This window comes from Puma concolor, chromosome B3 (genome assembly GCF_028749965.1).
Source record: "Puma concolor isolate L17-30 chromosome B3, mPumCon1.1.hap2, whole genome shotgun sequence".
Lineage (NCBI taxonomy): Eukaryota > Metazoa > Chordata > Mammalia > Carnivora > Felidae > Puma > Puma concolor.
Genome location: NC_141672.1, coordinates 80486692 through 80500785, shown reverse-complemented (window position 1 = coordinate 80500785; position 14094 = coordinate 80486692). Strand labels below are relative to the sequence as shown.

General features: G+C 39.3%; 1 protein-coding gene across 5 annotated transcripts in view; it reads right to left on the bottom strand.

The window, feature by feature from the left end:
• Positions 1 to 14094, bottom strand: part of FMN1 (formin 1) — a 429625-nt gene that overhangs the window by 241611 nt on the left and 173920 nt on the right. For all 5 annotated transcript variants that reach the window (XM_086710287.1, XM_086710286.1, XM_086710289.1 and 2 more), the window contains one exon: positions 7815 to 7876. In XM_086710287.1, the coding sequence (XP_086566413.1) occupies positions 7815 to 7876 (62 nt within the window). The remainder of the gene's footprint in view (positions 1 to 7814; positions 7877 to 14094) is intronic.

Below are 14094 nucleotides of genomic sequence, written 5' to 3'. Positions count from 1 at the left end.
AAGACATGAATAGACATTTTTCCAAAGACATACAGATGGGCAACAGACACATGAAAAGATGTTCATCATCACTCACCATCAGGAAAATGAAAATCAAAACTATAATGAGATAGTACTTTACACTTGTCAGAATGGCTAAAATCAACAACACAAGAAACACTAGGTATTGGTAAGGATGTGGAGAAAAGAGAACTCTCTTGCACCATTGGTGGGAATGCAAATTGGTGCAGCTACTCTGGAGAACAGTATGGAGGTTCCTCAAAAAGTCAAAAGTAGAACTACCCTACAATCTGGCAATCACACTACTGGGTAATTACCTAAAGAGTACAAAAACACTAATCCCGGGGTGCCTGGGTGGCTCAGTCAGTTAAGTGTCCGACTTCAGCTCAGGTCACAATCTCGCGGTTCGTGAGTTCGAGCCCCGCATCGGGCTCTGGGCTGATGGCTCAGAGCCTGGAGCCTGCTTCCGATTCTGTGTCTCCCTCTCTCTCTGCCCCTCCCCCGTTCATGCTCTGTCTCTCTCTGTCCCAAAAATAAATAAATGTTAAAAAAAAAAAAAAAACACTAATCCCAAGGAATACATGTACCACTATGTTTATAGCAGCATTATCGACAATAGCCAAACTAGTCTCTATCGATTGATGAATAGATAAAGAAGATGTGGTGTATATTTACACAATGGAATAATATTCAGCCACAAAAAAAGCATAATATCTTGCCATTTGTAATGACATTGTTGGAGCTACAGAGTATTATGCCAAGTGAAATAAGTCAGAGAAAGACAAATACCATATGATTTACTCATATGTGGAATTTAAGAGACACAACAAACAAGCAAAGGCAAATGGAGAAGGAAGGGGAGGAGGAGAAGGAGGAAATAGAGAGAGGGAGAGAGGGAGAGAAATCAAGAAACAGATTCTTATTTACAGAGAACTGATGGGTACCAGAGGAGGAGGGTGGGGGGAATGGGTTACATAGCCGATGAGGATTAAGGAGTACACTTGTGATGAGCGCAAGGTGATGTATGGAATTGTTAGATCACTATATTGTACACCTGAAACTAATAAAACACTGTGTGTGTGTATGTGTGTGTGTATATATTTATATTTATATTTATATTTATATTTATATTTATATTTATATTTATATTTATATTTATATTTATATTTTTATATTTATATTTATATTTATATTTATAAAGTATCCAAAGAAAGAAAAACTGTCTTGGCCCCCATGAGTGACTCATGTTCATCATTTAAGAATCCAAAGGGATGACTGGAGTTGATGGTACACGAAGGAGGTGTGCAAAACCAGCATCAGTCTCAATGGTACAAATGAGTAATGCACACATTCTTCATTCTGCACCCACTGTCCCTCTATCAGTGAGCATGACTTGATGGAATAACTGAATTATGTCAGGCAATACAGCATCCTGAAGCCTGAGACAAAGGGCTCCTGGGCCGTTAAGTCGGCCAGGGAATTAATTGCTTTGTGTTGTCCATCAAAACTAAACTCCAAATATACCTGTGGGCTTCCAGGCAGCCAAAGGCCCGGGAAGCATCTTAACACCGGTAAGCCAGCAGATCTACTAAACGCCTAACAGTGTATTATATACCCACAATGAAACAGTGAATTAAAATATTTCTCAACATTTTAAATTCTGTCTTCTTTTTTGACATCTCAGTAATGAATTATACTAATATCAGCACTTAGGGGAATACCACGAGGGCTCAATAAAATCATCGTATTTCATAACTGTGAAGCTTTTGTTTATCCCTCTACAAATCACTCCCCTCCCCTCACAGTATTCTCCAGGAACTAACACACTTAAATGTATCATGTTGATAACAAAGAACATAACAAATGGAAAAGGCACAGGATTTATGTATCTTTATAAGTTTAGCTGTATCAGCTCAAGTGTAGTTTGTAATCAACTTTGTGTCAACAGCATGTGTAAACTATTAGGAATGGGCCTGTGGGTGGGTTGGAGACAGAAAAGGAAGTCTACAAGTTTTGTTTAATGGAGGCCAACATACCATTTGGTTCTCTTGGGGACAACAAGGTACAATGTAAGTTAATGTCTCATTTGGCATCTGTCCCTGGATCATTTCACAGCGGGAGTGACCATATTAGAAATGTGACTGCATTGCACAATGAGCAGGGCCTGCCAGAGGCCATCGCTCAGTCAAGCTTCCCCTCAGTTATGGACTACGCATGTGATGAATGGGATAAATGGGAAGGGTTCCCGTAAAGAAAAGGTCAATGTTGGCTAGTTCTTTCTTCTATCCTACAACGCAAAGAACATTAGTTAAAAAGAGATAAAACAACCTGTCATTTCCATGGCACCTACTTCCAAATTGCTTAAGTGATGATCACAAACAACATTCTTAAATTATCCCAAGCTCCTGAAAAGCCAGACAGAGGGCATGCATTTTCCCCCTCCCTGCAGCGCCCCCACACATCCCCTTCCAACTTTCAAAATTGAAGAGGCAGAGAGCCAAGGAAGCCATGGCCATGCCACGTTCCCACTTCACTCCTGTCGTAAAGAAGAGCTGGCCCTCCTATAGACGGCTCATTTACCATTCTAGAAGCTGCATCCCTCACAGAGTCATGCATCTGAAAAAGCACTAGAAAGCTAGCATGCAGACTATTACTGAAACATGAACACACTGCTCCACAGAGGCAAGCATGTTAGAAAGGGGGACCTCCAAAAGAAACGAAAAGAAATAAAGGATGTGTGTGTCAATAATAGGGATTTAGAGATTGTGAATTGGAGAACCCCAAGGCTGAATGGACAATATGATGGATAAACTGAACTTTTTTTTTTTTTTTTTAAGTATGGTGGGGTCAATAATAAAATCCAAAGACACTATCAGAGATTATATGGCCTAGTCTCTCATTTTAGAAATTAGGAAAATGGGCTGAAAGCATTGCCAGAAGTTGACAATGTTCATCACCCAGACCTAAGACCACAAATCCAGACCTTCTGATTCTGGATCCAATGTTCTTTCCATTAATGCTGCACTGAATAATATAAAGGGTAACAGCTTCCAAGCCAGACAGTTGTAGGTGGATTCAAATTCAAGTTGCCCTACTTACTAGTCTAGGACTTCTGACAAGTCACAGTCTCTGGGAGCCTCATGTTTTATCTGTAAAATGGTGACAAATCTATTACTTAGCTTATATTTCTACATTAATTCTTCATACCACTAATGTTAAATGCCAAAAACAAAGGTTGGCACATAGTACCTAAATTTAATCAAATCCCTACTATGATTTTTCAGTCATAGGTCATTATAGAAGAAATGTTTGTAGGGGCACCTGGGTGGCTCAGTCGGTTAAGCGTCAGACTTCAGCTCAGGTCATGATCTCACAGTCTGTGGGTTCGGGCCCTGCATTGTGCTCTGTGCTGACAGCTCAGAGCCTGGAGCCTGCTTCGGATTCTGTGTCTTCCCTCTCTCTCTGTCCCTTCCCGACTCACACTCTGTCTCTGTCTCTCAAAAATGAATAAATGTGAAAAAAAATTTTTTTTCAAAAAAGAAGAACTGTTTGAGCATCATGTATGTGCCAAACACTTTGCTAGGTACTTTCAAAAACAGAGAGGGAAAAAAAAATCATTGCTCTCTCCAAGATGCCTACAATCAGCAAATTAACAAACAGGACTTTGATGTATAAAAAGGGTAATAAAACCATTCAAAGAATTTAACTTGAACTTAAGGAAGTGGATTATACATTGAGATAAGATAACATGAGTCAACATAGAACAATATTCAAAAAAATCTTGATCCTAGGAATCTCAAAGAATTCTTTATTTGTACCATGGGAGAATTAGTTTTATCATGTGCCTTTCTTAAAACAGCAGATTGGAGCTAGATTTCTACCCAATAGTCATGAACTTGTGCAATGGCTACTCCAGGCAAAAATTTCTCAGTTAAGTGAGAACCTATGAAGGTAAGTGCTGTTTTTTCAAAAATGAAGGAACACAGAACTATCCAAAAATGAAAAATGAACCGGATGATGCTGAGAGTCATGAAGTGATCATAAGCTCTCAAAGTAGAGTTTGCTAAATGGTGGGCACACTTGGACAAAATTGAAGAATTTGCTGTGGTTACATTATAAATGACACAAAATAGCAAAGTCAGAAAAAAATGTTTGATTCTGCCACTACTCTCCTACTGGAGCTCTGTGTCAGCTAAGCGCTCTCAGTTTCCGTGGAAGGTGTGTAAAACTTAGGTGGTGGGAACGGATTTTCTTCAAATACTCTGTAAGTCTTTGCTGTTGAATGTAAGGGGTATGTGCACGTAGTCCCTACACATTTTGACAAGCCAGTTCTAGGACTAAGCCCTGAGCCCTTTCTGCAGTGCAGCATTCCACTGCAGAGTGTGATGAGATTACAGACTCCAGACTCCCTCACTCTTACTAGCCTTGGGACTCTAGACTAGAAAGGTCAACCTCTAGTCAACTTATTTTAGGTGATAAGGTTTCCATTTTGTGGGTGGGAAAACTGACTAATTAAGTGACTTCTCTACAAATCTATTCTCAAAAAAAAAAAACAAAAACAAAACCAGACAGCTGATTTTAGGTTCTCTGTTTATCAAATCATGCCATTTCTTTAAAGTCTGTGAAAAACTGGGGCGCCTGGGTGGCTCAGTTGGTTGAGTGTCCGACTTCAGCTCAGGCCACTATCTCACCGTCCGTGAGTTCGAGCCCCGTGTCAGGCTCTGGGCTGATGGCTCAGAGCCTGGAGCCTGCTTCCGATTCTGTGTCTCCCTCTCTCTCTGCCCCTCCCCCGTTCATGCTCTGTCTCTCTCTGTCTCAAAAAAAATAAATAAATGTTAAAAAAAAATTTAATAAAGTCTGTGAAAAACTAAAAAATCTGAAGGTGATACACATCAATTCTTGTAGGAAGTGACACAATGAATCACTTTTCCTGTATATGTTAAGCATGAAATCCTTCTTATTCTAGAAAGGCATGCTGAAGAAGTCCTGAAACACCTCTGACTTCTCCATGACCTGTAAATGGAGAAAGGAAACCTAACGGACAATGAGGGCTGTGGATGGAAGTGACATATAAGGAAATGAACATCAAAGTAACAGCTCGGTCACCCACTATCTTCTACTAGTCCTATGACAACAGGTGTGACTATTTCTTTGTGGAACAAAACAAGTACAGATGGTGTTCGGTGAGCACACACAAGCACAGCCAGGCTGGGTTATGGTCTCTTTTATCAACCGCATCTGTTCTATTTGGTGTTGCTGCCAATCTAGTGATTTCAGCTCCCAGAGAATGGGGGGTTAATTAAAGTGATGAGGGGACAGGCAGATGAAATGGCCCAGAGTGGGGACAGTGGCAAACTGGAGAACATGTATCACAGTTGAAGTAGGCACCTGCTTATTCGACTGTAGCCTGTTTAAGTCATGCAAGAAAAAAAGTAAGCCGCTGCTGCCAGATTTTCTAGTTTTTTTAAGAAACAGCTGGAAACCCCTCCATATCTTAAAATGTGCATTCCTAATTCAATCTTTAAAATGCTGTGTTTGCCCCCAAACACTTCTCTAGGTCAGATCAGGGATAAGAGTTGTCAGTTTCCTATTGAAGGTTGTCAGTCTATGATGGATGGAATAGTTCCAAACCACAGGCAAGTGTACAGATCAGGGACACTGCCCCTGCCCCCCCCCCCCCCAGGGCAGTAGTGTGCCATGGCCACAGGGTTTCAGCAATTTTGTATGAATCACAAATACTGGACAAAAGAATTTAAGTTTACTGATACCAAGCAAAGAACAGATAGTCCTTGCACGGATAAAGAAAACTTAAGGCATAATTAGGAACATTTTTTAAACTTTACTGTTGTCGATCATATCCTGATTTAACCTTTATTTTAACTGGAAAACATGATCCCAATATACTTTACCCCTTCCATTTACTCTTCTCTTTTGCTTGTCCAACTATTTATTTATTTATTTTAATTTATTTATTTTGACAGAGAGAGACAGACAGAGACAGCATGAGTGGGGGAGAGGGGGAGAGGGGGAGAGGGAGAGGGGGAGGGGGGGGAGAGAGAGAGAGAGAGAGAGAGAGAATTTCCATGCTGCCAGAACAGAGCCCAATGTGGGGTTTGAACCCAGGAAGCTGTGAGATCATGACCTGAACCAAAACCAAGAGTTGGATGCTGAGCAGATTGAGCCACTCAGGCATCCCTCCAAACTTGTCTTAGTTTGAGATGTAAATCATAGGACTTTTGTGGAAATAACACAAGATAATACATGTAATATACTTAGAACAATGCCTAGCACAAAGTAGGAACTCAAAAACAGTAAGAGCCTGCTGTTACTGTAAATATTATTTAGCTATCAAAGCCCTACAACCTGGGGAAGCCAGTGTTAACTTAAAACTGAGCTGTTTCTGGGGCGCCTGGGTGGCGGAGTCGGTTAAGCGTCCGACTTCAGCCAGGTCACGATCTCGCGGTCCGGGAGTTCGAGCCCCGCGTCAGGCTCTGGGCTGATGGCTCAGAGCCTGGAGCCTGTTTCCGATTCTGTGTCTCCCTCTCTCTCTGCCCCTCCCCCGTTCATGCTGTCTCTCTCTGTCCCAAAAATAAATAAACGTTGAAAAAAAAAAACTGAGCTGTTTCACAAAACTTCTGCTCATAGAGTCACTTCTGTGCCTACCCTCTTTAGCAATCTGTTTCTTAAATTAATCCCCATTTCACTTCTTCTGAGACAGCTGAGAATCTTTTGCATCAGAACAAAGAAGAAGAAAGAGAGGTCTCTGTAGAGCACTTTGCAACAAAGGAGCTAAGGGCCTCCATTTCCCCCTAGGAGACAAAGGTACTTTTCCATTTTTTTGTTTGTTTGTTTCTTTCTTCGTGAAATGGATTCATTTCCTCTTCCAAACTACTTAAAAGGAGCTGACTTTATACACCATCTGACCTATTTAATAATGTTTTTTTTGCTGTTTGCAATGGCTTTACATATAATCCAACACACAGCCTCAGTTATTTTAAAAAGCACATTATCACTTATTGGAAAGAAGAATATTTGATCCACAAATTCATTTAATTAGCAAGTAATGAGCACTGAATAAACACCAAGTTTTATTTAAATTTTGCTATTGTTCTCTAAGGTACCGGTCAACCCAGCCATCAGTAAACTAGAATCAGTGCCTGATTCAATATTTAGTTATTTGATTAAAACTCTACCACTTCCTGCTATAGGCACCGCAAGCATAAGGAAATGACAATTAGATAGTGGGAGGAAGTAAATCCCTCAGTCTTTCTGGGCTCCACAAAGTAGGATCAAGTCAGCACTTTCCAAGCCCTCCTTGGGGATAGAAAATGGATGACTCAACACACCCTGTCTCCTACTAGGGTCACTTCCCTAAGTGCCTTGATCTGCATGACATTGTATTGCAGGGATGTCCTGAGATGGACGGATACAAATACATGAATGGGAGTAAGCCAAACAAGAGTCTTGAGTGTGCCTAGGAAAAAATAGGTTTTTAAAGACCTCTTATGAACAGTAAAAGTCCAAATACTCTATCTTGTTTCTTGTTTTACAAATACAACCAATATTTTCTCCAAGTATAACATTTTCCCAATCAAACGCACTTGTGGCATTTCTTAAAAATGGGAACTCAATTATATTAAAAATGGAGTTCAAGTCTTCCCTCCCCAGGATAAACTCAGTGCCCATTGTCAGGTGCCAGCTGCAGATGCTGTCTAGGTAAATAAGGCAACAAAAAGGGGAATATTTACTTCAGTACACGAGAAAACTAAGTATCAGTCTCACATAACCAGTTCAGTAGAATCAAAGAGATATACCTGTAGGTTTTCAATTTCTTCTTTGTGTTCCCTCTTCAAGTGTAAAATAGCAGCTTGGTATTCTGTAAGATCACAAAAGAAGCCAATTACAAAGAAGCACACAATTATGCACAAAATTCAAGTGAGCATCTCCAAGACTCCAGAGTCCCTCCTGCAAGTAAACTGAGTAAATAAATGCCACAGTTTGACATTAACCTGATGAGAGATGTTGAAAATTGGGGCAAGATAAGACAAGTAGCTCAGGAGAGAAAGGAAATTTCCTTCCATGTGGCAAACCTTGAATTACACGAAGCCCCAAATGAAGCAGATAGGATAGGGTTAAAAAAAAAAAAAAAAAGCATGAGGCATGTTCCAGATAAAGACTGGATTAGGTGTTTGTCTTTAAGGAGGAGTTGGAAGCTAAGGCAGTACAGAGAACAAATACAGATGTGTTAAGAGCAGACACACAGGAAATAAAACTTTCTATGTGAGATCAGAGAACTCTATTTTTAACTGTTTAAAAAAAATCTCCATTTCAATGCTAGGCTAAGCAAGCACCCAGGGCTGATTCTAATCTTTAGATCACTTTGGAAAGTCATGACCATTTGTCATTTGGATGAGAAAATCTAGGGTGAGTTGAGGTTGAAAGGAAGACAAAAATAAATTTCTGGTCCAATTTTAGCCTGAGTCTAATAATGTTTATTCCAACAAGAAATCCCAAGTGTACACAGAACTCCAGCCAACGACTAAAACTACCATCCCGTTGGCTAAACATGAAGCAGCTCGGACAGCTTTATTTCCAGGAGAATGACTACGAATGTGGGGTCACAGAGTTATACAGACTGTAGAGGACCACAAAGCAAATGCTATGAGGAAATATTTTCATGGGATAAGTTGTTTTCTTAACAATGTCTTTGGAGTTGTGAGTGTAAGTACTAGAGAAGCAGCCAGAAGTCATTAAAAATATATGAAAAAAAAAACAAAAAACAGTGGACTTTTCTTTTCTTCAAGTGGATTTCAGAAATCAGGCGTGAAAACTTGGGTGTGAATTCAAAAATGGATGAGAGAAATCTCTGGTAAAGCCACAACAGGAGAGGAGTGTTGCTGTTACTATAAATGGCCACCCCAATGCTCTTATGGGATATGTGTTACACTGAGCTGTGACTCCATCAGCAAGTTCTGGGAATTTTACATCAAAGCCATCCCTTGAATCAAACCACTTTGCGCCATCCCCACACTCACCAGCTACCAGTATCCACCACAATCTTTCCCCTGGACCTCTGCAATACCCTAAAAAAGGTTGCCTGCTCTCACTACCACCACCTTACCCCATTCTCCTCACAGCAGCCTGAATGATCTAGTAAAGGCATGAACCAGACCATGTCTCATCACAGGCTTTCCAATGGGCTTAGAGTGAAATTCCAACTCCTTACTGTAGCCCATAATGCCCTTCATGAGCTGGCTTCTATATACCTCCCCCTGTCTTTGCCAGGCACCCTGGCTTTCTTGCTATTCCTTGAACTTGTCCAGTTTTCTTCTACCTCAAAATCTTTACTAATATTGGGGACAGTAATAATAACATATAAACCATGTAACCAATATAAAAACCATAATAATGGATTCCATTTATTGAGAGCTCACTATGTATCAGGCATTATATAAGAACTTCATACATATTGACTCATTTTTTCTCCCCCCAATAACCTTATGATGTAGGTGTGTTATCCCCATAAATGATGAAGAAATTGATGCACAGAGACGTTAAGCAGCTTTCTTGTTCAAGAAAGATGAGTAAGTTGCAGAGCTAAAAAACATACATAATTCAAGGATGAATGGATAAACAAATTATGGTTTATCTATAGAGTGGAATACTACTCAGCAGTAATAAGGAATTACTATTGATATAAATCAATATAATGTCATCGACATAAATCAATCTCAAAGACACTGTACAGAGTGACAAAGCCCCAGAAGGCTTATTATTGTTTAATTCCATTTATATGACATTCTGGAAAAGACAAAGCTATAAGGCATAAAAACAGATCACAGCAGCAATGGCCACAGGGTAGAGATGGGGGGGGGGGTGGTATTTGACTACAAAGGGGCAGCACACAAAGGAATTCTGGGGGTGATTTAACTTTTCTCTATCCCGACTATCATGGTGGTTACATGAATCTGTGCATAAGTTAAAACTCATGGAACTATGCACCAAAAAGAAAAAGTTAATTCTATGTTAATTAAAAAAAATCTGTATCAAATATTTTACTTTTAAATGTTTTCCCTAGGAGATTCAGCATAACACAAGAACACCTATTACTACTATTGTTTTTTTTTTTTAAGTTTATTTATTTATTTAAAAAAATTTTTTTTTCAATGTTTGTTTATTTTTGGGACAGAGAGAGACAGAGCATGAACGGGGGAGGGGCAGAGAGAGAGGGAGACACAGAATCGGAAACAGGCTCCAGGCTCCGAGCCATCAGCCCAGAGCCTGACACAGGGTCGAACTCCCGGACCGCGAGATCGTGACCTGGCTGAAGTTGGACGCTCAACCGACTGCGCCACCCAGGCGCCCCTGTTTATTTATTTTTGAGAGCAAGAGACAGGCAGAGACAGAGGGAGACAGAGAATCTCATGCAGGTTCTGTGCTGCCAGGTTTGAATTCATGAACTGTGAGATCATGACCTGAGCTAAAATCAAGAATTGGATGCTTAACTGAGCCACCCAGGTGCCTCTGTTACTATTATTTCTATTCGTTATTTTCCTAAGGGTATTAGCAGATTCAGGACAAGAAAAAAGAAAATATGCATACACACACACATGCGCATGCACCCACATATTTATATATAAAAAGGAAAAAATAAAACTATTATTTACTATGATCATGTATTTAGAAAAATCTGAATGATTGCCTGCAGATAACATATTGGAATTAATATAGGAGTTTAGTAAAGTTGCTGGATATAAAATCAGTATACAAAAATCCTGATACCATCAACAGTTTCAAAAAGAAAACATTCACAGTACCCCTAAAACTACCAAGTACTTAGAAAAACCTAATATGCAAGGCCTCATGAGAAAATAGAAACACCATGTTGAAATGTATTACCAAGAAATACAGAGTGAGCAAGCCATGTTTTTGATAAGACTCAATATTGTAAAGATGTTGATTCAGTACAATCCTGTTAAACATTTCTAGGGGTTTTGGGTTTTTAACTTAAGAAGTTCATTCTAAAACTTATATTGAAACACAGATGTGCAAAAAGGCAGTAAGAGCCAAGAAACTGGAAAATATAAAGACAGCTTGCCTTACAATCTAATAGGAAATATTTTAAATTATCACAACATAATTAAAGTAGAATAAAGGGCCCAAAAAGACACCATGAATTCATGGTCACTTGATAGGACAGAAATATCATGGAAGATCTTTGTTTACACTAAGAGTTCTTTTTTTTTTTTTTTTTTTTAAATAATTATTGGTTGGGAGGGGCGCCTGGTTGCGCAGTCGGTTAGGCGTCCGACTTCAGCCAGGTCACGATCTCGCGGTCCGGGAGTTCGAGCCCCGCGTCGGGCTCTGGGCTGATGGCTCAGAGCCTGGAGCCTGTTTCTGATTGTCTCCCTCTCTCTCTGCCCCTCCCCCGTTCATGCTCTGTCTCTCTCTGTCCCAAAAATAAATAAACGTTGAAAAAAAAATTAAAAAAAATAAAAAATAAAATAAAAAAATAATTATTGGTTGGGAAACATGGATAGACATATGGAAAACCAAAAACTGGATCCCAACTTTATACTAGGTAATAACCTATTTTAAGTTGATTAAAAGCTAAATTGTACAAAGAAAAATTACAAATGTTTAATGAGACAATATAGCATAATAGTTTTATAATTAGGTTAGGAAAAATGTTAAGATTAAAAAAGCATTAAATATAAAGGAAAGAAAACTGGGAAGATGGCCTACATTAAAATTAAGAACTTCTTTTCATCAAAATACAGCAAAAAGGGAGGGAAAAGACCCTTGAAACAAATAATCAAAGATATAGTGTGTGGGGAGCGTGGGGGTGTGTGGGTGTGGGTGTGTGTATCCTACACAACTATAGAAAATGAAAACTGGGCAAAAAATGTCAATAGGCACTCTATAAAGACAACACACAAGTAACTATATATTAAAAAGGGCTCATTTTCATTAGTAATCAGGAATAGTCAAAGTCTGACAAAACTGAGTGTTGGTGGAGGTGTGGAGCAACGGAATGTTCACACAATTTGAAGGAGTGCACACTGGTACGATCGTTACAAAAAATAGTTGGCATTTTCTAATAAAATTGAAGCTACTCTACCTTCCTACCCAACAATCCTTACCCCGGCTACGCATAAATGAAAAAAACTTTAAAAGGAAAACAAATAATAGTAACACAAGTCAGGATAATGGTGGGATCCCGGAAAAGAGGAACTGAGTGGGGGTATGATTGAGCAAGGTGGCATCACGTGAGTGTTCAATGAAAAAAATTATACTTTAACCTCTATGTTTTTTGTATCATTTTTTTATGTACACCTAACATTACAATGTAAGAAAAAAAGAGTAATAATAATAATAATAATAACAATAAAATCAATCCCAAGCCTCTACAAAGCACGCAAAGGAATTTTAGCTAAACCAACCTTCTTGCAAAACCGATGTCCCTTGGAAATAACATCTACATTCTAAATGGAAGCTACACAGAATATATTTTGAAATGATTCATTTTGTGTAAATTGTACCTGTAAGGGTGTGACAGATATAGTTGTGACTAATTTACAGATGGATGAAGGAGACCATTGCAAAGCTAACACCCAGTAAATCATGATTCATCTCTTCTTTAAATATTTTTGCCAATGGTCCCAAGTGTTACAAATGGCCAAAGAACACCTCCCCATCACTGACAAGGATGATAAAATAGGATCTCTGGGCGAGATATAGAAGGAAGAAGTACACATCTTCACTGGTGGAAGGCTTGAGTCAAGGGTTCACAAGAGAATGCTAAGAGAATATAAAGGTTACAGAACAATGAGTCTAAGCTAGGTTGGTGGTTTTCAAATATGTCTTGTTAGTGACAGACCCCTCCCTCCACATTTCTTGAGTTTACAAATACAAGAGTAGAGCTCCCGTCTCTTGCAGGTAAGGATGGTGGGGCAGAGGTCTCAAATCAAGACTTAAGGATGTTTTTGTTAAAAAGAGAATTTCACCTTTATTCTATAGCTCTGGGAATAGTGTGTGAAAAGGAGAAATTAAGATTTTGAGTATCAGGGCTTGAAAAAAGCAGACCACTTTGAAGCTACATTAGCCCCAAAGGAAATTAACAAAAATTCAATTAATCTAGCCTAAAAAAAGAAGCTCTTGAGTAATACATGTAATGTGTTCTTTTAAAAAAATTATTTATTTTAAGAAAATAATACATTATATGAAAAGACAGAAATAGGCAAAAGGATCCTAACTGGCAGGACTCAACATTTGGGGAAAAATATATAAGAATTTCCCTCCATAGGGGAGCCTGGGTGGCATAGTTGGTTTAGCTCAGGTCATGATATCACGGTTCGTGATTTCGAGCCCCACATTGGGCTCTGTGCTGACAGCTCAGAGCCTGGAACGTGTTTTGGATTCTGTGTCTCCCCCTCTCTTTGCCCCTCCCCTGCTTATATGCGTGCACGCGCTCTCTCTCTCTCGCTCTCTCTCTCTGTCTCTTGCTCGCTCTCACTCTCTCTCAAAAATAAAATAAACATTAAAAAATTTCCTTCCATAAAAATACTTTCTAGTCTAGATCCATACTTAATTAGTATGGATCCCTTTTGCAGCACAAACCTTTTTTTTTTTTTTTTTTTATCAGCTCACAACAAAACAGCCTTTCTGCCAGGTATCATCAGAATGCTGCGCCTTCCATTTGACCAATAACAGAACTAAAGATGATCTCGCTAACAGGGGGAGGCATTAGTGACCAGCGCTACAGTTCATACTGATGAGTTTCTTTCTCTTAATTATATATGGATACAGATAACAGAATGCTATTACTTAGGAACTGTTCTAAGCACTCTACACAGATTAATGTATTTCACCTTCATATCACACTTACAAGGCAGATTCTGTCCTATCAAGACCCGTTTTGCAGAAACTGAGGTACAAAGGTTGACCTTTTCCCAAAATGCACGCTAGTTAAGTGCCAACAAGTTCATTCAGTCCCAAAGAGCCTGTGACATTTACCCTGCACAGTTTGTTGTTTGTTTGCTGCTGTTGTTTTAATGGTTGGGTAAGCTTCAAGAGTAACCAAAACTCAAAGTT